Source organism: Cardiocondyla obscurior, linkage group LG03 (assembly GCF_019399895.1).
Source record: "Cardiocondyla obscurior isolate alpha-2009 linkage group LG03, Cobs3.1, whole genome shotgun sequence".
Classification (NCBI taxonomy): Eukaryota; Metazoa; Arthropoda; class Insecta; order Hymenoptera; family Formicidae; genus Cardiocondyla; species Cardiocondyla obscurior.
Window position 1 is genome coordinate 8774094 of NC_091866.1, and position 24402 is coordinate 8798495.

Genomic DNA, 24402 nt, shown 5'->3' on the forward strand with positions numbered 1-24402 from the left:
TTGTGGTAAATACTAATCTTTTTGGGAAAGAGTGCACTTTTGCAAGAAAAAAAAAAGAGAATCTGAAATATTTCTTTGCAACAATTTTCCGGCGACGTTGGTAGATGTCGCGGAACATCTGTTAATGGATCGCGGATAGTTTCCGCTGCGGACCGCACGACGGACGTGGAGCCACGGTTGGGTCCGCATTGTCGTCGGCGCCCTCGGCGATCTCGTCGCCCCCCTCGCCACGACGGGCTCGGACGGCGGTTCGGCCCATTCGGCGCGCACTTGACGGTCATTGATAGTCGCCTGCGAACCGCGACGAGGTGCGGTATATCGTCGCGGACGTTGCGTGTGTCTCGCGGGCCGCCGAAAATGGCGGAACGAACGAAGGTGACTGCTCCGGCCACTCGGCCCGTTCCAATGAAGCTATTCGCCACCTGGGAAGTGGATCGCACGCCGCCAAATTGCATCCCCAGGTAACGGCGCGCTATCGCGGCGATCGGCGTTGTTCGATCCGTTCGTCCTCGATGCTCCTTGACACGTCATGGTGGACGCGGGTTCTCTGACTTACGCGACGATTGCACGCCCTTTCGTTCGGCCGACACCCCCTTCGGTGGCCTCGGCGGCCACCGTTCGGCCACCTCGAGATGCCCGTTTTCGGGCACCCGGGCACGAACGACCGTACACGTCCCTTCTTCGCAGTTGAGTCATGGTCGAGTGACGCGTTTCCACTCGCCAACCCCGCTCGCGGTGGGCGACTGTCAACAAAATCTGACAGATCCGCGCGTACCCGCGATCGACGCCAGAGGCCTATCCGGAGGCACCCTTTGTCTTTGATATTCCCCGCGCGTCTTTTTTACGATTATTCTCAGAGGTACGGCGACAGATCGATATTTGTTGTTAATCTGCTGATGCCGTTACGAATGATTTATTGGACTGGGGTCAATATCGGAATTAATACAAAAGTAATTATTTATTCTTTTATTTTATTTTATTTTATTTTTTTTAATGAATATTGTTTTAATTAAGGGGGACCGACATATCGCGTTAATAATATATTTATCGAAAATTATTTACGATGCGCGTATAGATATATATGTATATATTGCGTATTTCAAAAATAATAAAATAGGAAATTAACTGAAACGATAAATGTAAGTGAATGAACAAGAGAGCATTATTTTGCAATTGTCCAAGAAGTATATTATACGTAATAAATGTTGTACCTGTCTTGTATACAATTTAGTTACCAATTGCGCTATTTTAAATGCTTGTTCCGCGATAAGATTGTCGAGTCTAAATGAAAACTGGGCGTTTTAAAGACCGGCGATGCGAGAATTGGCGAGACACCCCCCTCAGCGGCAGCATTTAAATGCCCGTCTCGCGAAACCACGAATGTTCTTTTCACTATAAATACCTTAATCGATTTGAGGGATCGACTGCGAAGTTACATCGCGTATATACATATTTTTAAGTGCGAGCAAGCAAGCCGCGTGTGGCGAAAATACCATTACTGTATTTTCGACTCGCGATTATTGCCAGACCGCCGATGGGCTAGCACGTGTTTGGCAAAAGCCGACGGTTAATTCGGTATAAATTCACAGTCACCGACTACGAAATTAATACATATATATATATTTTTTTCTTTTTTTTACTTGGTTACAACGCCACTGATTTCCCCGAGACGTTCCTGAAAAAGCTTTTCCGAGGAAAAGCCGCTTGCTAGAGAGTTGCGAGCGCAGCTCCGCGTAAAAATAACGGCGATAGGACACGCGATCAAAAAAGCATTCGATATCGCACGTTTAACTACGCAGATCTCTAACGCCTGTTCCGCATTTAAACTAAATGAACGTGAGTAGACTTGGTAGCACCCGCTGCGGCTGCGGATCGACATTTGAATATCTAGGATTTTGTTACGCCCGAGCAATTATATATATATTTCCTTTATTTTAATCGGCATTATCGCGACGTATTATCGCGCAAATGGTACAGCCGTCCTGCACATGTAAAATAAATGCACGCTCGAGTGATAACGTGCCACCTGTAGTTTCAGCTCTTCGCTAAATATAGCATTCGCCCCCTCCCCCCCCAACGCCCTCGGAAACCCTCTTCATAAATAACGATAATCGCCCTTTACCCCACCACACGTAATAAGGGTTTCGACGATGTTTCCACTTGGTATAGGCTCTATCGCGCGTGTCATCGACAAGTAAATTATGTTCCGAGAGGAGTATTCGAACGGAATAAGAACTCACTGGCGTAAAAAACATATTATTCCATAAAATAAAATGAAATAAAAAGAGCGGTTTTTATTGCTATACCTCATATTTTTTTCACATGTCATAATTTTAATTATTATTATTATTTTTTGTTTAATTGTCGTGAAATATCGGCGCATTTATCGTTCAAAGTTCTCCAGTGACTTCCCATTGTTAGGTTCTTCAAGAATTATTTTTTTAATCGACTTTGTAGCCTGTCTACTTTCTCATTGGAATTATTTAAAAGAATGCCCTCGTATTCACGAAAAATCAAATCGCAGCATTTGGGATGTGGCAGATTTGGTAGAATCATATCGTTGACTTTAAACCTTAGTAGCTGGACGATAAGCAGAGCAGAGTGATAATTCGTGACGCCAACGTCTTTCTAGCTTAATTTTTTTTTTAATGTAGTTACGTGCATTTATACGTACCCTTGCTTTGCGCGTACGATAAATATCGATAGGATAGTTTTTAATCGATAATTCTGTATCGATCACCCCGTTGCGCGTATCTTACGATTAGTTTAAACTCTGTTATACGCAAGCGGGATCTCTTTGAGTTCTAATCTTTATTACTGACGCTGTCGAATATATGTATATTTCAGACCCGAGGATCACTTTGGCTTCGCTTGATTTTCAGGCTGTGCTCGTTGACGCTGACTCGATTAGTGATACTCCGGCCACTCGGGTCGGATCTGGCGTCGATTAGCATCGCGGTCAAGATGCAGAGCTCGAAAAGAACCTTGCGTTCCAACGAGATGGCTATACCAACCGGCGGCATACTCGATACGGAGTTGGAATTACAATTTGCGCTTCAGTATCCGCATTTTCTCAAGAGAGATGGTAACAAGCTGCTGATATTGTTGCAAAGGCGCAAGCGATACAAGAACCGCACGATGCTCGGATACAAAACTCTCGCGGAGGGAATTGTTAACATGGCCCAGGTAAGCTTTGCTCCCTTTAAAGTAGATTTTAATAATAATAAATTTAATAATGATATTAGAAACCGTATCAGATACCATATGTGTATATGTTTACCGAAGATGATTAATTAGATTTCTCCGGTATCGCAAGGAAATTAATCAGGTTTTGTATAGGTGCTGCAAAAGCAAATGGATGTCGAGCTGGAATTGATATCGGACAAGGCGGAAAAATACGGTGGTCATTCGGTACCATTGGCACGCGTGAGCGTCGTCGCCCTAAGTTCCCAGCCGGTTGATCACGATAAAAGACTGACGAACGATCCCAATGAGAGGCTCTGTCCGGAATTTAGCGACGAGGAGGAGGAATTTAGCTCGGAGGGCGAGCCAGAGGGCAGCGATAGCGAACCTACGCTAGAGGTTCATAGGCGGAAGAGTCGCGGAAAAATACCAACGAATGCAAGGGTGGGCGCAGTATTTTCGTTTACCTTAAAACGCATTTTTCCTCGTGCCTGTATTGGATTCTGATGTTTCTTATCTTTTGCAGCAAAGAAATTTAAAGCAAAAATTTATAGCTCTTCTAAAGCGGTTCAGGGTGTCTGAGGAGTTGGAACACGATCAAGAGGAAATCGGGCAGAAACTTTCAGGTATGTATGATGCTACGTAAATGAAATTCTACAGATAATCGATATAATAAATCCTATTTAGAAAATGTGAATTAATATCAATAGTCTAACAAGATTTTTTTTTCTACATATTAATAAATATTAATTAGAATTATGGGTAAATAATTTCTAAAATAAATAAATTATTTTTTTTAATCTTTCCATGGTTTTTCTAAAGGTGGGGATATGGAGATAGAAGAATTGTTCGACGAATTAGAAGATTTATCAGATAGTGGACCAGAATTGGATACCATGTCAGTTAGCAGTACGCCGAAGCCGTCATTAAGGCCCTTTTTCAGTTCTAGTCGGTCTCTTCTCGCCCCACCTCATTCCGGTAAGTCATTGGATTATTCAATCATTCGCGTATTTTGATAAAATGTGTGACATATGTGTGACATGCCAAGGTATTTTATCGATACTTAAAACTAGCTCATTGTGCTGATGTTGCGATGTAATATTTAAGTAATTAGACTGCCGTTTAAGCAAATGTTGCTACCATTTAATCATATGTAATGCTATACGGTAAGGAAGATTACATTACGTTTCAAACTTATCGTATTCTGGCTTTCGCTCTAGGCTATTGGTTATTACACTTGTAAAATAGTCACTTTTTGCAGTTAAACATCATTTTATTGGAATTAAAAAAAGTTTTCAATAATTCCATGGAAATGAAACATTTCTAACTGCTAAAGGTGCGTTTGCGTTTCACGATTTAATCAAGCTGTTGATATTTTGGCGAAGCAGCATGACTGTTGTAAATCCGAGTATTTTTTTAAATTTTATCCAACGTTTCAAAAATTATTTTATAGAAGAGTTTTGAATTCAAAAAGTAATCAATTGGGAGCATATGCATATTGATATATTTATAAAACCTGCAAATTATTTATTATACATAGCGTTTCGGTCTTTTTGCGAATTAAATTCTTTTTGAAAATTTTACCTGTACATTTGTTAAACGCAATTTAGCTATTATTTATCGAGTTTTACGTAATTACCAGTTGTGTTTTTATATAATTAGTAAGAATAAGTTTTTCCGTACTTTATCATTCACTAGGATCCGTTATACAGGTAGGATATTGGTATTTAATTTATATAAAATAAAGCTCCCTTCAATTTTTAATTTCTGTAATGTAGAATAATATATATATATATTTTTTTTTTTAGCTAAACTGAAGGGAGAGTGCAAAAGCTTTATTTTTAAGTTTTAAGACCGCATTTAATAAAAGTTATGCAGTTATATATTTTTTAAATTAAATTTACGTTATGGAAGAGAGAAGACTGATTAGATAATTATAATTATTTATGTTAAGCAAAGGCGCCTTGCCTCTCACTGCTGCGAGCTGCGATTGAATTATGACGTTAAAAGCGATAGGTCTCATCAATCTGTTCTAAATTAGAACTTTAATTTTTATTACATTGAAATCAATTAATTTTTTGCACGTCTCATTTTACATAAAATGAAATAGATTAATAAAACATAACGTAAACTTTTTTTTTTTGTTGATTAAACTATTGTACAAGTTTTTTTTTTGCTTTTAACGCTGTAATTCGATATGTCTGGGAAGCGCTAATATATTGTCATTGTCTAAGGATTAGGCTTAAATCCATAGCTTACTCAAATTCAGATCTTCTAAATGAAAATCTGGTGGGTTGGCTTTGCACTGTTGCATGTTACGATTCGATAGTAGTAACCAACGAGGATACTCGAGGAACTATCTCAACAACTACCACGTGTCAACAGCCCGCAGGCCAGCCGATTAAAGAGAAGCATCGTGTCGGACATACAACTCCGGGTATGTAAATATAAATTTAATCCTCAAGTCCCCATGAAGACCGATAGTTGGAACGTTTTAAGGATTCCGCTTCTTATCAAACAGCACGTATTTTGCGTTCAAGTTCTAGCATGTGATGTAAGAGAGGCATATTATATATTGTTGAAAATGACGTACAATAATAGAGTCTATACATATCTCTGTTAAATAAACTTAATTACTTTTTCTTCATTGATCATATAAATTAATAAAAATAAAAGTAAGCCCCTTTAAATTGAACAAACTACTTTTTTTTTTTAATTATATATTATATTCGCAATAATGTTAACGAAATATTGAAAGCAATTCAGTAACAATGATTTTATAGATTGGAGAAGAAACTCCAGCGCATGAATGACCTTGCTAATCGACAGAAGCTTGGTGTTTCAATCACATTTGGTAATTAAGTGGCTTCGCGATTCACACTTATACATTAACTTTTTCTCTTAATATTGCAACATATCATTCTAACGTAGCCAAATGCAAGAATAATCGAAGTGGCACGTTATATCTTTGTGCTTCACTTATTCAAGCCTAAAATCAAATGCCTCCATACGTAATAAACTTTTCTCTCTCTTCTTTCTTTTTTCTCTTTTCATGTGCGTGCGTGTGTGTGTATATATATATATACACGCACTTAGCATGTCTCCCTTAATTTTATATCTTCTATTATTCTTACATTCCTTTCTAAACTGTTTCATCAAGATGATACAAATATATCAATGTACATAAATTCCGATAAAAATAAAATTGCAACAATACATTAAATTTTCTTACAGTTTTTTTTACACTGTACGACTATTTTCTTTTTGCTGAAGAAAACTGTAGTATCTATAATATGTATTTATAATGTGCGAACCTGTTTTCCCTTTACATATACACTGTGTGTCTATTTGCGGCTTCTTGTATGTAATCTTGTTAGACTTCGATCTGTGGTACTGGCCTGTATCTCTCTATCTACTTGTATACGTACGTATTCTTTATTCTGTCAATTTTAGTCATGTTTTCTAAAAATACTGAGACTTGCACATTATCTCACGAGTAACTCCCCCACACCCTCTCTCTCTTTCTTTCTTTCTTTCTTTCTTTCTTTCTTTCTCTCTGTCGTTTGCAATAATAAACCCTGTAATCAATGCTACGTCTGTGATATCGATAAGTTCGTCTTAGTTTGTTCGAAACTTGACACTTAGGTAATCGTCATTTGTTACAAATTAAAATATATACTAGATGCCATATATGTATGAACACGTTACCGAAATAAGCATTTTCCAAATTTAGATTTATATTAACACAACGTATCAAGTAATGTTACAAGTGTTTGAGATATATGTGTACATACATACAGATTTTTAAAAAGTTAAAGAAAATTTTAAATACGTATATATGATATCTAGTATATTTATCGAATAATTTAATATTGGCACATTAGTTGTGCTTATGTTCACTTTACACTTGTTTCATTATACAGAGTTTTTTAAAATTACCGAAATTCAGACTTGGTAATAAAATTAAAGAACATATTTTTAATGATATATATCTATTATTATATCATTACATCGATTAAATTAATTTTAAATTTGATTAAATTTAAAGAGTTTAAATAAATGAAGACGTCTTAATCTTCAAGTGATTTTAAATATATTTTAATACAGTACATTTATCACGAATAAATTATTTCTTGATTGCTACTTTGTGCAATTTTAACTTTAAATTTTTATCAATACCTTTTGTTAAGTGTAATATAAAATAAAAAATTTTTTTAAACATGTATTGGTAACTTTGAAATACTTTGTGTATTGTTTTATGAATGTTTTACGCTTTCGTATCTCTATAGACAGTAATAAAATCTCATTGCAGAACGTGGGGTGGATAGACAAAGCGATGACAGTTCTCGAAGAGCTGACAGCGATTCTCATCCTGAAAATTGGACAGATCACGAGGCGAACGATCCACCGAATTATGTGGCAGGTTCCCCTCCGAAATCGACAGAGCAGCCTAACAAAAATGAAAGCTCTGAAAGGAGAAGTAGACTATTTGCGCGTGATAGAGGAACGCCTGGCAGTAACAAGTCTAAGAAACATAGTTTGAGCGTTGATTTAAAACCTTCATCGGATTTAAATAACACAGAGGTAAATATAAATGATAATGTCGTTTGTTAAAAAAAATTGGTGGCAAGAATAAAATCGCTTTAGAGACGATGTTAGCGACTCGTTTTTAAAATGTTTATATGCTTATTAATTTTAGCCGAGGAAAGCTTTAGTCGAACAGTTAAGTCGAGTCTTACCAGACGATAGTTTACCAGAGGCTGTGGCACTGGTATCCATAGCGGATCCTGGTGGTGCTGTACTTGCCGCAAAACTTCAAGAAAGGAGCCATAAAGTTTTAACGACCGCTTCTCCGGCTGACATCCGTGCAACATTTACATGTTTGGTCACGAGAATACAAAAATTGTAATTATTATATCTCTAATGCTTATTTATTAATTTTTTTTTTTTAAGATATATCTATATGTATGTATAAAACTTTGCATTAATTGTACATTTTTGTATTTAGTTGCAACAGTTCCGCAAAGCCACCGGCACCTATCAAAGTGATTATCGCTGGCGGCGATAGTTTCATAAATACGGTTCTTCGTCATTATGTTGACTTGTTAAGCTTCAGACCGCCAGATTGGCAGAACTACATGAAATTCTTAGTAGTACCGCTTGGTTCGAATACATTAACGAGATATCTCGGTTCTATTGACGCCAAGTATTCAAAATTATTTGGAGACGAATGGAAAGAACTTTTAGAGCGAGAAAGCGGAGGGTCGAGTGAGTATGCGGCAAGAGTATCGGAATATCTGGCCACGGCAAATACGGTTTTGCTTCTACCCATAGCGGAAGCTATGGTAACGTACAGGTAATTAAGATAACTTTTTTTTATAAACGCTTCTAAAGAGATATATTTAAGTGGAAAAAAAGAATAAAAAATTAATTTTATTTGTAGGGAAACAGATGACAGTAGTCAAATCTTTATTCCCTTTATAAACGACGTTCGTGTGGGTTGCCCAGACAGCAGTTCTTCCGCATCTGTGGATTTGGAGGAAAGTAATGTCAGTATGTCTGGTTCTCCACCTTCTTTACCTCCTCCAAGTTTACCTGTTCCTACACCCGGAAAGTTGACACCACCTAGCAGTCCAAACGTGGGTCAACCGACAAGAGAAGGATGGGAACCAGTGGAGTTACAGCTAGATTACTGGAGTAAACAAACTCAAGGTGAAAAAGGAAAAAGTACGTTACGCCAAGCCTTCAGAGCGTTGCACGTGCAAAGACTTTCTTCGTTAGGCGAAGTTCCTGGACAACACTTATCTATGAATTTTACGACAAAAGAGAAAAAGCAAAAAAGTAAGAGAAGAATATTAAGCTATATTTATATTTTTGAAAAAAGATTAAAGGAATTAAGATCGAGTTTTATGTTAAAAAATTAAATTATATAATATTATAAATTAAATTTTTTAAAAAGCTATTCTTTTTTAGTAATGAGATTAGGTAAAAAAAAGGAAAAAGAAAAAGAAAATGAACCGAAGAGTCAGTCGGTGGATGGTGTGACACGCCTCATATGTTCTGCGAAAACTCACAACATTCCATTAAGAGGTAAATTATTTTACTAAATATATATATTTTTAATTGTATTATAAATTATAGAAAAGCTGTTTAACTTCTTTTCTAATTTATTTGTAATTTGAATTAATAATGCTATTAATCACTCAATGGTGATGTTATTTTTGCTATAGTGAGCATTGATGGTACCGAATGGTACGGTGTAAAATTCTTCCAACTATCAGCGCAATGGCAAACGCACATCAAGACATTTCCAATAGCATTATTGGAATACAGTCCGCAACAACAAACTTCGACTACTACATAAATTTCAGTTACTAAATTAAAGGCTTTTAGCTACTTACATATTTTGCATCATCAGCAATAATATTTGACTCGGTTTTATATGCAAACCCGATAACCATCAACTTCTTAAAGACTGCCTAGTAAGAATTAGAATTTAATAGATGCTGTAAATTCCTATACTCGAAATGCCGTTGCATTCATTCCATTATTTGGTAATTACGGTAGAAAAATTTAATATTGGGAATTTCTTACGTCACAGAAAAAATACATAATTGTGTATGATATATCGTGTTCTCAAATAATTTGTGGAACATGCACCCATAATAGACTTGAAAATATTATGTTATATAAATAATATGACCTATATACGTAATTTTTATAGAGATTTCTTAATAAGTAAATAATTTTATCCTACCAATATGAGATTACATAAATTACATATATTCATTCACAACATATCACAATTAGAATGAGAATTACTTCTATAGAGATTTTGTTGGTTATGGGAATGCTGTTACTGAATTTATTTGCTTGCAACATACTCACGGTAACACATCGCTGTTTCAATTAATATTGAAATATCTTTAAATATGAAATTGGGACATATTAAGAAATTATATATAACTTTTATTCAATAAATATGTAGTTACAAAAATTATATCTTTTGTTACTGCAATTTTTTCGCGCTTAACTAACATAATTCGCAATTGTCAATTTATTAATTGTTAGAAATCAAAACTTTATTATTTAGAGATATTTCAGTATTGTATTAGAGAGATGATAAATAATAAAGCAATATCACTTTATAGTGGAATGCAAAATAATTCCATTTGCAAAATTTATATACTTTTTTTTTAAATTTAAATTATGAACATATGTATGTACACTCACCGTTAGAAATGGCATTCGTGGTGCTGCGAGGCGGCTAGCGTACGTGATCTTGGCGTGGAGTACGTCGAATCTCACATGAAGCGCGCGCGTAGATGTGCCGCGAAGCATCAGTCACCGAGGACTAAAGGGGAAGTCACGTACGCCAGCCGTAGTCATCGCTCGTCGTAGCAAATGCCATATCTGGCTTTCCGTGTACATATACACATAACAAATAGATGAATCATGTAATTTGTTGTAATTTTATATAATTAATTTTGATTTTTATATTTATGTAAGACGAGATTTTTTTTAAATTTCTTTAAAATAATATTATTAATGTAATAATAATGTTAATCAGTTTTTTGACTTCTTTCATTTTTTTTTATTTTAGTAAAAAAAGAGCATAAGTAGTAAAGTATTATTTTTAGCGACGTAGTTGTCGCTCTGACTGCCTAATGCCAAATTAAAAAAAAAGCCTACTCAATTTGTTTCAAAAAAGGGGGGAAAGCATAAAAAAAAACTCTTCAACGGCATCCTCTAATAATGTGACTAAAACGATAATATCGGTGATGATTGTATCTTGCCAAAGTATACATATAAAATCACAATAAAATATCCGTTTGCGCTCCTCTTTTTGCTAGTCTACAATTAATTGTTAATGCATATCGAGTGATATAAGTACATTTTACATTTTTTATGCCTGATGATAAACAATGCCGTTCGTACAACTTATCAAGTGAAATACTAATTCCTAATATATCAAAAATGATATGTCAAGTAACGTGTGGCCATAACAACATAGTCTTTGACAGAGAAACTTGCAGTAACTATTGATAATTACGAATGATATATGACATTGATAAAACTCATCTCCGAATGAATTATACCTTTCATTAAAGTATATAAAAAAAAAAGAAAGAAAAACAAGCTGTATTGCGCATAAATAAGTGCGACACGTATATCTTTAAGAGAATGTATTGTTTCATGCTGGAACGAAGTCGGTAATTAAACCTGCCATATGTAGTTGTACGTATTGTCAAGTTTTTTTTATGGAACATTGTTGCGTGAACTCGAGCTTTTTTTCTTGCTTTTTTACTTCACTGTATCGTATTACGCTTTTGTTACATATAAATACATTTAGTACGTGCAGAGAATACACAGCGAACTGTCTATCTACCTATAAAAGAGATAATAAAATCAAAGAAATTAAATTAGATAAAAGATAAATGTTTGAAATCGAGAATGCAAGATCAAAAAAATTAATTCTTGTTTCTTTCAATACTTTCATTTCCTTATTTAATTTCTTTTCGCGGAATACACATATAAATTGTATGTTTACAGGAAAAAGAATGATCATGCTACAGCTTTGGGCTTTTTATAACTGTTTTATGCTTCCAGACTCCGTAATTCGCGATACCAAAGATATGCCAGAGAGTAATCGAGCCTATAGTTGTAGAACTTCTGTGCTCAAAAATACTATTGGTTTCCTTTTTTTTTTTATACGACTTACAATAGTTCCTTTATTATTTCATTATTATACTATCATCCATTAATTTTCCATTTATTATACGTATATCATCGTTTTTTCTATAAAACCACTCAGTTGACTTATATCATTTATATGTATAAAGATGATTTTATTTTTAAATAATATAAGATAATAAGGATAATAAAAAAAACGTGCTCACGGTGTCTAGTTGTGCAATCTGTTTGTTGGATCTTTGTATTGTAAGAGATCCTTGATTCGCTATCGTATGCACTCCAAAATTTTGTAAAAAGAACTCGACTCAAAATTAGTTGATAAAAAATAAATCGACGTTAAAGAAAATGTGTATCGTTATGGATATCGTAATGTTATGTGATGTGTATATAGGTACGTTGATAGATTTCGCATTCTAGTCGAAATATGAGAGTGAGAGTGTTTGATTGTATCATGCGTTTAACGATAGGGTGAAATAAAAAAATCTTATTTTATCTCTTTCAATATCTGTTGTTTGTATGTGAGTAACCGTTAGCACGTTTGTCAGGTTTGTCGTAGATAATTCTTATCTTTATTTTGTGTACAGCGAATGTTATCACATATCGACAAACCGGCTCAAAGTTTACAATAATTACAAGGAGTAACTAATATATCGAAGCTTTCCGTAAAATAAAGGAAGAATTGTTAAATAGCAATTAACTTTCCAAATTATAGACGTTTTTATTGTGCTTAACTATGCGATGTCTTATTGTACACGTTAAAAATTGTTATCAATATTCTTGCAAAAGATTTATTGAGGAAAAAAGAAAAACTTTTCTGACGTGAAATAGATAAAGTTGAGACAATTAAATTTCGAATGTTTATAACCAAAATTACGTTTACTGTTCCATTAAATGATTAAATTATTCAAAAATTACTTTCAATTAATCAAGTTTAAGAAGAACGTGCAATAATTTATTGCATCTATTCCGAGGGGTCAACCACTACTTAAAAAAGTGTATAGTGATTTTGCCGTTTTCGGCAGAGGGTACATTTCGTTGCTGTATTACTATTTTATTACTCTCTTATTATTGGTAATTTTATTTCAAGTATTCTTATTAATTTTCTTAATTAATTAATGATTTATTTTCTATGACATTTCTATGGCATACGTATTTCTAATGTATTACACGTATTTTTAGTAGTGCCTGTTTTATTGTACTGCCGCAATATATAAAAAAATGTACAATGATACCCATCGGCAGTTGGCCCCTCGATCTATTATATTATTCCTTTGCAACTGTAATTCTAAATATTACTTATGTGAATATCGAATATTAAAAAATCTGGATATGTAATAGAATAAAAAAGAAATATGTAAAGTGTTGAAATAATTTGATATGTGTTTGAATGAATACATTGTTTACTGTTACAAATGCTTTTCAAATGTTTATATTAATATGCTACAGTAGTGTACAGCTTACGATATAGAAATGTATAAGAAGAATATCTCCATAAATATGTCTGTCATGATAATATAATATGTGTATTATATGTGACATATTTTTCCTTTTTGAATATTTTATTTATGTTAGGTATGATAATTTAAGAGTGAGAGGAGTGCCAGAGATAAAGAGCGAATAGTATACTTACGGACTCGATATAAATGTATTACTAGACAAATTAAATAGATATGTAGATAATGGATTAATTGTCAATGTAGAAAAATGTTGAAGCATTTAGAATTACTGCTTTTTGAAGTTACATTTGGTTTATTAAGATCAAAATGGTCAAATACCAAAAACTGCTGAAATAAATTTATACAAAGCATAGCGAGCCGTCTTTTTTAAATCTAATTCCCAAGTGTTAAATTTAAGCGGTCTAAAACAAACTGCCAGATCTCGCCCCCGCCGCTGGCATCATCATTGATCGAGGACGGGAAACTTGTTGCTTGTCACCCGATGATAATAGAAATGGTAAAATAAAATAGTGCCTTGACTTATGTCACCAACTTACTCTTTTTAAATTTTTTAAACGTTTTCGGAGTTTCCTTGCCGAAAAATCCGAGAAAACTTCAGCGGAGCTGCAGAGTTCTGCCGGTGACTTCGTAATATCTAGTTTGATAAATAACGCGTGTGTTAGCTGCCGAAAGATATCGTTTTTGATGAATTTTATGTTTATTCTGCTCGGAACATCAGGGCCAGCAAAACATGAGATAGAAAATTTCTTTTTAATAATGACGTAATTTGTATAAATACTATAAACAGTTTGATAAGTTTTTTATATTTGATAAATAAATGCGTTCGTTAGCTATTCGAACATATCGTTTTCGATAAATTTAAGTTTATCCCGCTTGAAACATCCGGACCGGAAATACAGAAGATAGAAAACTGTTATTTTTAATAATTACGTAATGGTATAAATAGAAACTGCACGTCCGAAAGCGCAGTATTCGTTAAGAGAGTCACAGTGAGGCATTAGTAACGAAACTATTAAAAAATTATTACTGTTTAATCTGACTGTTACAATATGGTATGTTACTTTTTCAATACTTTTAAATTATTAAATGTAGTTTCTTCTTTTAATTATTGTAATATTCATTAACTTTGTGTAACGTTACGTTTTTTTCATTGTTTTTCAGATAAAAATAACGTGTTTAATTTTATTAATGCTTTCTTTTGGAAAGTATGGCTTCACACAAACAGCCAATTATAAAACAATATCAATTGATTCGCCAGAAATTCTAAGAAAAAATATTATTAAATTACAAAAAATAAATGATATTGAACTATTAAATAAAAATGTATACGAGTTTTTAAATTTAAACAAGTGGAATTTAAAATCAATTCCACTCAATACAATTGAAAGTAATGCGATAAAACATTTTTCGTTACACGATAATTTTTTGGAAAAAATCCCTCACGATATTTTGAAGCACTTGCCGTATTTATCTTACCTCAATTTGTCTCGTAATGATATTATTCTTTACGAAAGTAATGAACTTAAACATGAAAACCTTCAAGTATTAGATTTAAGCAATCAAAATATGTCAAAAGTTAATAATTTAATACCGGATGTCGACGTTTTCGACAACAATGCAGATGATAAGTATACGCGTATGATATTTGATAGTGCAAAAATGCATTTACCAAATTTGAAGTTTCTCGATTTAAGTGGAAACGATATTGCTACGCTCTTATGGAACTTCAATTTGTCTTTTCCGCAATTACTGCGGTTAGATTTAGCAAATATAAACGGATTAATATTAGATCCAAACTTTTTTAAAAAAATACCAACGTCATTGCGCGTTGTCCATTTTGAGAACAACTATTTCAATGAATTAAATTTACCGACCACTGCAGAATTAACAGAATTATACTTGGATGGGAATCCTTTAAAATATTTCAATGTAACGTCAGCGAAATTAGAAATTTTGTCATTGTCTAACTGTAAGAATCTTCATAAAATATATCTTAATACTCCGTACTTAAGACAATTAGACTTATCGAAAAATAATCTCCATGAAAAAGAATTCGTTATGAATTACGATGTGTTTCGTACTTTGCGAGTTTTATTATTAGATTACAATAAGTTTTCATATTTTTTTACTTTACATGATATGCAATGGCTGAATGAATTATCGATGAGCTACAATAAGATTAGGTTTTTTGAACCAGACTCTTTTAAGTATTTAAGATTTTTAAAAAAACTATCATTAAAGGGAAATGAAATTAATAATATTGAAACGGCAACATTCGAAGGGCTAGATCAATTAGAATGTTTGGATTTATCATACAATCAATTGACTCATTTATTTCCTGACTGGGCGTTCCCGTTAAAAAAGCTGCAATATTTAAATGTACAATCAAATAAATTTCCAACTATTTCTGATATAGGAATATATTCTATCAGTAATCTCCAGCATTTACTTGTTATGAATAATAATTTTAGTAAAGTAACAACTCTAGAATTAGAACCATTGCCAAATTTCATTACGGTATATTTAGCATAATCAAATTACATTTAATTAATTAATCATGTCGTTGCGATCATTATGTTGTGACGGCGATAATAATTTTTTGTACGCAAACGAATGTATTGCTAACGTATTTTAATAATTATAATTCATTAATTGTATGTTATAATGATAAACCGTAAAAAAAAACAATTTGATATTTAACATGTCTATTTATTTGAAATAATATTTTATATCTACGACACAGTAAGATGCGCGATGAAAAAATGTCTGCGTATCAGGTGGATACCTGATACTAACCGTACTTTGCTACCTGCTGAGTGTGCTGCTGAAATTTAACTAAAAATAAAACCTCGTTTTAACTTCTAGAAGCTAGTCTGTTTAAGGAAAGTTGCGTATAAATAAATTTTATACAATATTATTTAATAGTGTCACTAATAAAAAAAGAATTATAAGTAGCTTGATTTTAAATAAACTTCTCCACCGAAAATGTTCAAGATTCATATACAAAAGACGACATTAATTAATAAAATACTATTACTGTAACGTTAACAGTTACTTATCGGATCTGCATTTCCGAGAATTCCTTTCGTCCGGCTCCAGACGATTCAGATGATATATACATTTTTAAATGTTAATGATAGACAGTGCGATAATTGCGTAAGATTAGCCGCAAGAATGCACGAAGTTCACGAGAAATCATCCCCGGTACGACACAAGATACGCTTTCAGAGACCACACTAGTTCAGGAAAGTATAAATATGATTTTTAACCCATCAAACTGGCAAAAGAAATATTCACATAGAAGTATAAATTATATAAACTTCATTCACTTTAAATATTTTAGAAAAATATATATATTTTTTTTTACCTCTATTTACACCTATGTATTTTAAATAATTAATTTCTATAAATTAAGTAGGTAAGCTTTGCAATGTAAATTCGTTCTTTCTGACTGTTGGGTTCATCGAGATACAAAGACAGCACTGATACTGCTTGAAGGCATACCCCATAAGACCATTCTCGGTATATAAGAAGATATTTTTTGCTTGCCAGCGACAAAAGGTGTTGGACTGCTTAAGCGAATTAATCTGCGAGTGAAACGTATATAAGAGGCGTTTAACAACTTGAAAAAAAATTGTGCAACAGCAACGTAAGTACCTTAAATTGTTTAAAATATTAAAATTTATTGTAAAATTATTATTATTTTATTTTTATATATTTTTAAACTGTTATTTAAAGTAAACTGTTCTTCTACAGACGTTATAACACGTTCATATGTGTTATCTATATTATTAATTTTAATTTAATTTATTTTCAATTTTTGTGCGTTCTTTTACGTAAAGAAAGATCTGTTTAAAATGGCAAGCATTTATCTTTGTAATTTATTGTATTCTTAAAAATTTTTTTTTTTAATTTTTTTGTTTCTTTCATTATTACGTTGCTTAATTACATTTATTACTGTACATTTGAATCCACTCTTTCTTTTTTTTTATTTTACTGTTATCAATCTAATTTTATTTTTTATTTTATTCTATAAAAATATGTTAAATTAGATAGTGGTTTTTACTTTTATTGTTATATATTTTAACTATAGTACTTTCGCTAATTATATATTTTCTTTTTAGATGACGGCAGGCCATAAATTAACGATTTTCTTCGTTTTAACTATCGTGCTTCAAGTAAAAACTGAATATGCAAAAGATGAAAAAAGAAAACCCGATTTTAAGCCATTTAACTCAATTCAATCAAAATCTGAAAAAGTAGAAAATCCAATAGTACAACCAGAACCTCCTTCGACAAAGAAAGAGCCACCAATTTTTATACCTCGACAGATTACTACAACTACAGAATATAATTTTATAGAATGTAACCCTCATGGTCATATTTTTAAATTTTCTAACGTCGGTCTTCAAAAAATTGGTCAAGACTTTATAAAGAGCCATGATATCATTAAACTTAGTCTCGACAATAATAACATAAGCGAAATTTCGCCATTCGCTTTCCGCAATACACAAAACCTGAAATATCTTGATCTTACTGGGAATAATATTCCAAAGGCAAAGCTATTGATGATGAACGGAAACGTCAAGCTGGAGGAGTTGATTATTAACAACAACCGAGATTTTCGTACTTCTACACAAAACATCATGAACGATTATGAAGTTTTTCCGAATTTGAAATATCTGCATCTAAGCAATAGCCAGTTGAATAACTTTCTAGTGCCTTATTTTACGGCAACGCCGAAATTGACTCACTTATATATTAACAACAATAGCATTGATTCTAGTGAAATTGTTTTTGACAATATTCCGACAACGTTGACTCACCTTCATCTCAATAAGAACTTCATCACTGGAATTCAACAAGGCAAACTAAGGTATAAATTTTTAAATAATATTATTTTTTATTCAATTCAATTTATGCTTATTAAAAAAAAATTTAATAAACCTTGAATGATTTCAATTAACTATTTTTCTGTGATTTGCAACGTGGATATTAATAATAATTACTTGTTGTCAACGCAATTAATTTTCTTCTTTTAATTTTGTCTATTTATGTAATTTTAGGCATCTACAAGAACTTATAATGAACGAAAACAACATTACCAAATTATGCTACGAGAATTGCGAAGATGAATCCATTTATTTGAAAAATGCAGAACTCTTGACAATTCTGTCTTTATCCAACAATCAGATATCAGAAATATCAGAAAACGCTTTTCACGATACACATTATTTGTTAGAGTTGGATCTCTCAAATAACAAGATCACCAATATACATCAAGGCACCTTTAATACAACGAGAAGAATACAAAAGCTTTCTTTAGCTAACAATAAACTTAGTGCTATACCGAATATATGCTCAATATACAATTTAAAAATTTTGGATTTGTCTGGAAATCATATTGGCGCAATTTCTTCCAATGCATTTTGCCTTTACCAGATGAACTTGCAGGAATTATATTTGTCAAATAACATTATAACCACCGTTGAAAATGAAGCTTTCTTCGGACTCCATAACTTGCAATATCTAGACCTTTCCGGAAATCGACTGAGGCAGTTACCAACGTATTGGTTGCATCCGTTATCCGGATCCATCCAGGATCTACACCTTGAACGAAATAGTTTCACCGATTTGGACAGTGTATCGCTGATTAACATTAAAACGATGAAAAATGTTTATCTTGACGAGAACCCTATGCCGACATTGTCGGCTGGATCTTTCCACTTACTTTCAAAACATTTAAAAGTACATTTGAGGAATGTATTTGTGGAAAATAAATGCGCAGAGTGTTCGTGCGACAATGACGAAGACAATGATGAAAATAGTAATAACGCAAATAATAGTTATGATTACAATGATCAATAGTAAGTTCTTGATTTTATATAAAAGACGTAGAATAAAATAGATATTTAGTTTAAGAAATAAAATCAAATTATAATAAGTCATTTTTTGTCATAGTTGAAAATAGGTTTTCTGTTTTTAATTAATCGAATTTTTTTAGTAGACTTTTTCTTTGTATTTTGTATTTTTTAATAAATAATGCTTTAAATGTTTGAAATTTATAACGAGTACATTAACAATATAAAGTCTCAGTATAAAAAAAAAAAAGAAAATTAGAATAATTATTAAGCCATGCGTAATTATTTGTATTCTGCTTATGTTTCTGTTTTAAATACGCTTTTCGTAATAAACTTACTTGTATTACCAAATAGTGAGCGCTTGTATAAATATTCTTATACATCTTACATTCCATTGCTAATAAAATAAATTACATTTATTGAATGCTTAATTTGCGAAATTTAATAAAGAAATTATTAAAAAAAATTTCTATTAAGCACTGAAATAATTCATTACGTTCCGTGTAAATTCGCTATTATACTTGATTTGGAATCAACCAGTACTAGCTAGATGCAAGATACCAAGGTGAGCTTCTACCCCTTTCGGGGTGTCGCTCGCGCACCGCGCACCCTACGGGTGGTGAACATGCGCAATCGCTTAGCGGGAACCGAGGTATGAGAAGAGGGTGCGGTGCAACGAGAACGGGAAGAGGATAGACACCAATGTGACAAGGATCGAGTTTAAAGCAATAGCGCACATAGAAACGTTCGCCGGAGGGTGAGATTGAATCTGATTTTCAATCAAAGAACGTAGATTTAACTTTAACTTCTTAATTTTAATACAGACTTCTACAATGTATCAGAATTAGACTAAATAGTCAGATTAGTTTAAAAATAATTAACGCAATTTTTACAAATATTTATAAGCGCGAGCTTTCTCAATTTTATTCTAAATATTAATTAATCTATTTTATTCCTGCCGAAATTAAATATTCCTGCCGAAAATTTGATTCTAGGCGTGTTAAATTGCCGTTCTGCATTCCGAATTCAAAGGATGAGAATAAAGGGTAGAGAATGCAAGCCATAACGAGAGAGAGAAACGTGAGTAAGATGAACAAATGCCCGGATAGAGTTTGAGAGTGGAATAAAAAGATTCTACAAACGATGAAGGTAACGACTTTAGAAGAAGGAAGGCAATTTGAATGGATTCATTTAGAACAATCCGTAATTAAAATTAAATTATTTATGAGATTCGCCCAATCCTGAGAATAATATCAAAGGAAATTAAACTTACATACATAAGAAAAAGAGAAGTATAGATTAGATAAATTATTTTTAAAATATGTAGAAAATCCAGAATTGCTAATAAAAAAATATGCGCTTTTAAAATAAATTAAAAATACTAATAATTAAGGTGGTATAAGTCCTTATGGTCAAATTAAAATTTAAGAGACATTCATCTTCATTACGTTATCAGTATTATGGGAGAAAAGCACCGCTACAAAGTAGCCACCCCTGATGTAGAACGTGAGAAAGAGAGAGGAGAGATGTAGATAGGGTGTTAAAGCGCGACGAAGACAAGAATATAAATACGGTACGTAAAAAAAAAAAATTATACGGAGGTAAGTAGGGGGTTGATAGAGAGGGACAGATAGATCTCGAGAAAGATATATATATCCCGGTTGTAACCTGCGAATGAATACGAGACGCTGTTGCGTAAAGCGTAGCCGGAGAGATGCGCGAAAAGCGGCGGCGTTTCTTCGCGAGAACGATGAAAACGTAGATACCGCCTGGCCAAGTTCGTAGTAGCATTGTCGGCGAAACCCGACGAAGAGGGTGAAAGGCTCGCGTGACGAAGCGGGTGAGGATGGAAATATGCGACGAGGGTGGTGGTGCTGGTGGCGGTGGTGGTGGAGTAGACGAGGATAGGAGAATCGTCGGTATCGGCCACAGTGGGGCGGGGAGGGGGGGAAAAGGGGCAGGGGGGTGAAGGAGGACCGTCGCAAGGTTGACAAGAAGAGAAGCATGCCGATGCTGCGAAGCTGACGAGGACGGAGGCATTGCCGAGGAGACAAGGTCGGCGATACGGTCGGCGCGATAGGGAAGAGCAGGACGGAAGTACCGCCGGCGCACTGCAGCTGACGAGGACGGGATGAGAGGAGGCTAAAGGGCGGAGGAGGAGGGCAAAGAGATGGGGTGGCTACGTCTGGCTAGCTCGAGACCCCACTCCCCTCTCGGTCCGGCCGGCTCTCTCCTCTTATCCTCTAGCGCTCTAGCCTCCTCTCTTTCTCTCTCGCCTCTTTCAGTGTTCGTTCGAGCGCGGCCCGGTGCGGTTCTCTTACCTCGTCATGTCAGAGGGTCCGCTTCGTGATGGGAGTTCGCTGCCGCGGTAATATCGGTGAGTTCCATCGGTAGCCGATCCCCCGACGCCGATACACCTTCCCACCCAGTGCCGTCCGCGCGATTCCAGCTCGTTCCACTGGCGGAGTGGCGGCAAAAGCGGGTGTAAGCGAAAGGGTGTTAGCAGGGCGGGAGTGCGCGAGTGGAGTGCAGAAGAACCGGGCGGCGTACGGTGAGATACACAAGGCGAAAATACTCCAAGTTCAGTTTCAAGATGGGGAAAACAACGGCGCAGACTTTGATTGAAACGCGAAACTCCAGCCGGTAAGAAAACGGGGGAGAGCTCAGCTCGCAGTCAGCACCAAATTCGAGCACGGTATAATCGTCGCTGCCCGCGGGGGAACTTCCGAAACGTCATCGCCCTTTCAGCAAAAATAAACACGCCTCTCTATCGCGCGCGGGAGACTGGATTCGTTTACGTTTTCGCCGTCAGACGTGAATATCGGTTTACTAATTCGTGTAATAAAAAGATGCTGGGGTAACAGATAAAAAGGAAACAATCTTTAAATCCTTCATCGATTATTTCATTTTTTCTTAAAAAGAAGTAAAAGAAATAGAAAAGAAAACTTTTTGCCTCTCGTTTTTTCGTTCTGAGAAAAAAAAAAAGAAAAAATAAAAATAAAATAAAATAAAATAAAAAATAATTTTTCACACTACCCGGGAAGAAGTCGCGAGTCACGATCAACGCCGCGGGAAAATCGTTTGTCTCAGTCTGAATGAGGAGGCGAATAGTCCCGAGCGAAATAAACTGGTGAGCGGCAAAGTTTTGGTCGCAAGATCTTCGACGCAGAAACCCCGGCGGGCAATATGTCTGGAAACTACACAGTGCGATGCGAGCCAGGCCTGGTGATCCCGCTCTGGCGTCCGGAGGATAATCTGCATCTAATCGACATTATATTCCGGGGCCTGGTGTATTTCTTTCTCCTGCTATATCTGTTCATCGGCGTTTCGATTATCAGCGACCGTTTTATGGCTGCCATCGAGGTAATTACGTCGAAGGAAAAAGAGCTGGTGGTGCGCCGACACGGTAGAGAGCCGCAGATCATAATCGTGCGAGTGTGGAACGAAACCGTAGCGAATCTGACCTTAATGGCGCTTGGTAGCAGTGCACCCGAGATCCTGCTGTCTATCATCGAAATATGGGCGAAGAACTTCAACGCGGGCGAGCTGGGCCCGGGCACGATCGTCGGCTCCGCCGCCTACAATCTCTTTGTTATCATCTCTCTCTGCGTGTTCGTGATTCCCAACGGCGAGACCCGTAAGATAAAACATCTCCGCGTATTCTTCGTCACCGCGACCTGGAGCATCTTCGCCTACGTATGGCTCTACGTTATCCTGGCGGTTTCCAGCCCCGGCGTGCTCGAGGTCTGGGAGGGTATTCTGACGTTCTCTTTCTTCCCCGCGACGGTATTGACGGCGTACGTGGCCGACCGACGGCTGCTGATTTACAAATATCTCCACAAGGGCTACCGAATGAACAAGCGGGGTGTAATTGTGCAGGCGGAGTCCGGAGATTCCGACATAGGGGTGGAGCTGGAAATCAAGCCTCAGCAAGACGGTATCCACGGTACAGTCGACCGCCTAGCCGACGCCGATTCTCCGGAGGCGAAAGAGTTCGAGCAGACGCGTCGAGATTACATTAACACTTTGAAAGAATTACGCAAAAAGCACCCGACTTTGCCCCTGGAACAGCTGGAAGTCATGGCCCACGAAGAAGTGCTGGGTAAGGGCCCGAAGAGCAGGGCCTTTTACAGAGTCCAGGCTACGAGGAAGATGGTAGGCGCGGGCAACCTTAGCAGGAAGATCAGCGAGCGAGCGCAGAGCGACCTCAGCGAGGTCAAGGCCGAGCTGCAGAAAGCCGAAGCGGAGAGCGTCGATATCGAGCACGTTAACGCCATGAGAGTATTTTTCGAACCCGGTCATTACACCGTGATGGAGAACGTTGGAACCTTCGAGGTGGGCGTTTCCAGGGCTGGGGGTGATCTCAGCAGACCATGTACTGTGGATTATTGCACGGAAGATGGCTCCGCCGAGGCGGGATCTGATTACGTGAGTGCCAAGGGCACTCTGACTTTTGAACCCGGTGAGACTATGAAGACTATCAAGTTGTCGGTCATCGACGACGAATTATTCGAGGAGGACGAACACTTTTATGTCAGGTCAGTAAATCGACGACAGTAAATTCTTACATCTTCTTCCAAGCTCGAGACAATTTTTTAATTAAACGTTTCAACAGCTTTAATCGTGACTTTAATCAAAAGTTCTAACTCTTTTTTTTTTTTTTATTATTATAAAAAATTTACGTGCCTTATAAAGCGTATAAATCGTAAGATAACGTATGTCTGTATTCTTTTATACTGAGATTCTTGACCTGTAATTCATTCTTTTAAGAGCGTGCCATTAACATGACGAGACATCCAATGTAATTATCGAGCTAGTTAAGAGCAATTATTTCAATCATTTTTCAAATGAGTCATCATTCTTAAATTATATTAAAAAGCTGCAGCTTGTTATAATCTCAAATCGTAGGTTATTGATTAATTACGAAAAAGCCATCGTTCAATTAATTTTAAATAAAAAAAAAATTTCTACTAATTTAATCGATAGGCAAGCTACTGTTGGTTGACCAAGTAAAAAAGTGGTTTGTGTCATTTCTTGAAAAATATATATATGTATATATATTATGTATCCTTTAAATGCAAAGAAAAATATGCAACTAGAACGAATGGTTTCTTTTATTTCACGTTGCAATTAGGAATTGCAGGTTCGTGTCGATATGGCCAGATGACCCGATTATTTCTGTTACTCACGATATTACATTCGCATGT

General features: G+C 35.2%; 3 protein-coding genes across 5 annotated transcripts in view; all 3 read left to right on the plus strand.

The window, feature by feature from the left end:
* Positions 1-277: 277 nt before the first annotated feature.
* Krt95d (phosphofurin acidic cluster sorting protein KrT95D) lies at positions 278-13684 on the plus strand. 2 transcript variants are annotated; one of them, XM_070675064.1, is made up of 12 exons: positions 278-461; positions 2883-3186; positions 3340-3627; positions 3710-3809; positions 4006-4161; positions 5513-5620; positions 7496-7767; positions 7883-8088; positions 8192-8539; positions 8627-9024; positions 9157-9273; positions 9414-13684. In XM_070675064.1, exons 1-12 carry the CDS (start codon positions 358-360, stop codon positions 9545-9547), a joined length of 2535 nt encoding a protein of 844 aa, XP_070531165.1. In that variant the 5' UTR covers positions 278-357; the 3' UTR covers positions 9548-13684. The 2 variants fall into 2 exon arrangements, with proteins under 2 accessions (XP_070531165.1, XP_070531166.1); XM_070675065.1 differs by lacking the exon at positions 5513-5620 and having other exon boundaries at positions 279-461.
* Positions 13685-14259: 575 nt separating this feature from the next.
* On the plus strand, positions 14260-19552 carry LOC139101311 (protein artichoke). The gene is made up of 4 exons (XM_070654343.1): positions 14260-14386; positions 14496-15860; positions 17459-18210; positions 18401-19552. Exons 1-4 carry the CDS (start codon positions 14384-14386, stop codon positions 19200-19202), a joined length of 2922 nt encoding a protein of 973 aa, XP_070510444.1. The 5' UTR covers positions 14260-14383; the 3' UTR covers positions 19203-19552.
* A 1904-nt stretch (positions 19553-21456) lies between these two features.
* Calx (sodium/calcium exchanger Calx) overlaps positions 21457-24402 on the plus strand; it is a 38253-nt gene continuing 35307 nt past the window's right edge. Inside the window, exon 1 of one of the 2 annotated variants that reach the window (XM_070675063.1) lies at positions 21457-23733. In XM_070675063.1, the coding sequence (XP_070531164.1) occupies positions 22382-23733 (1352 nt within the window). In that variant the 5' untranslated portion in view covers positions 21457-22381. The remainder of the gene's footprint in view (positions 23734-24402) is intronic. The other variant, XM_070675062.1, reaches the window with a different exon arrangement.

What these genes read in the sequence shown, in the direction of transcription:
- LOC139101311 (XM_070654343.1), top strand. An exon ending in ATTTCATTACGGTATATTTA is followed by an intron (nt 15,861 to 17,458) that starts GCATAATCAAAT and finishes TTTTCTTTTTAG; the next exon opens with ATGACGGCAGGCCATAAATT. An exon ending in ATTCAACAAGGCAAACTAAG is followed by an intron (nt 18,211 to 18,400) that starts GTATAAATTTTT and finishes ATGTAATTTTAG; the next exon opens with GCATCTACAAGAACTTATAA.
- Krt95d (XM_070675064.1), top strand. Translation starts at nt 358, where the DNA reads ATGGCGGAACGAACGAAGGTGACTGCTCCGGCCACTCGGCCCGTTCCA. An exon ending in GTCACGAGAATACAAAAATT is followed by an intron (nt 8,089 to 8,191) that starts GTAATTATTATA and finishes TTTTGTATTTAG; the next exon opens with TTGCAACAGTTCCGCAAAGC. An exon ending in AAAAGAGAAAAAGCAAAAAA is followed by an intron (nt 9,025 to 9,156) that starts GTAAGAGAAGAA and finishes ATTCTTTTTTAG; the next exon opens with TAATGAGATTAGGTAAAAAA.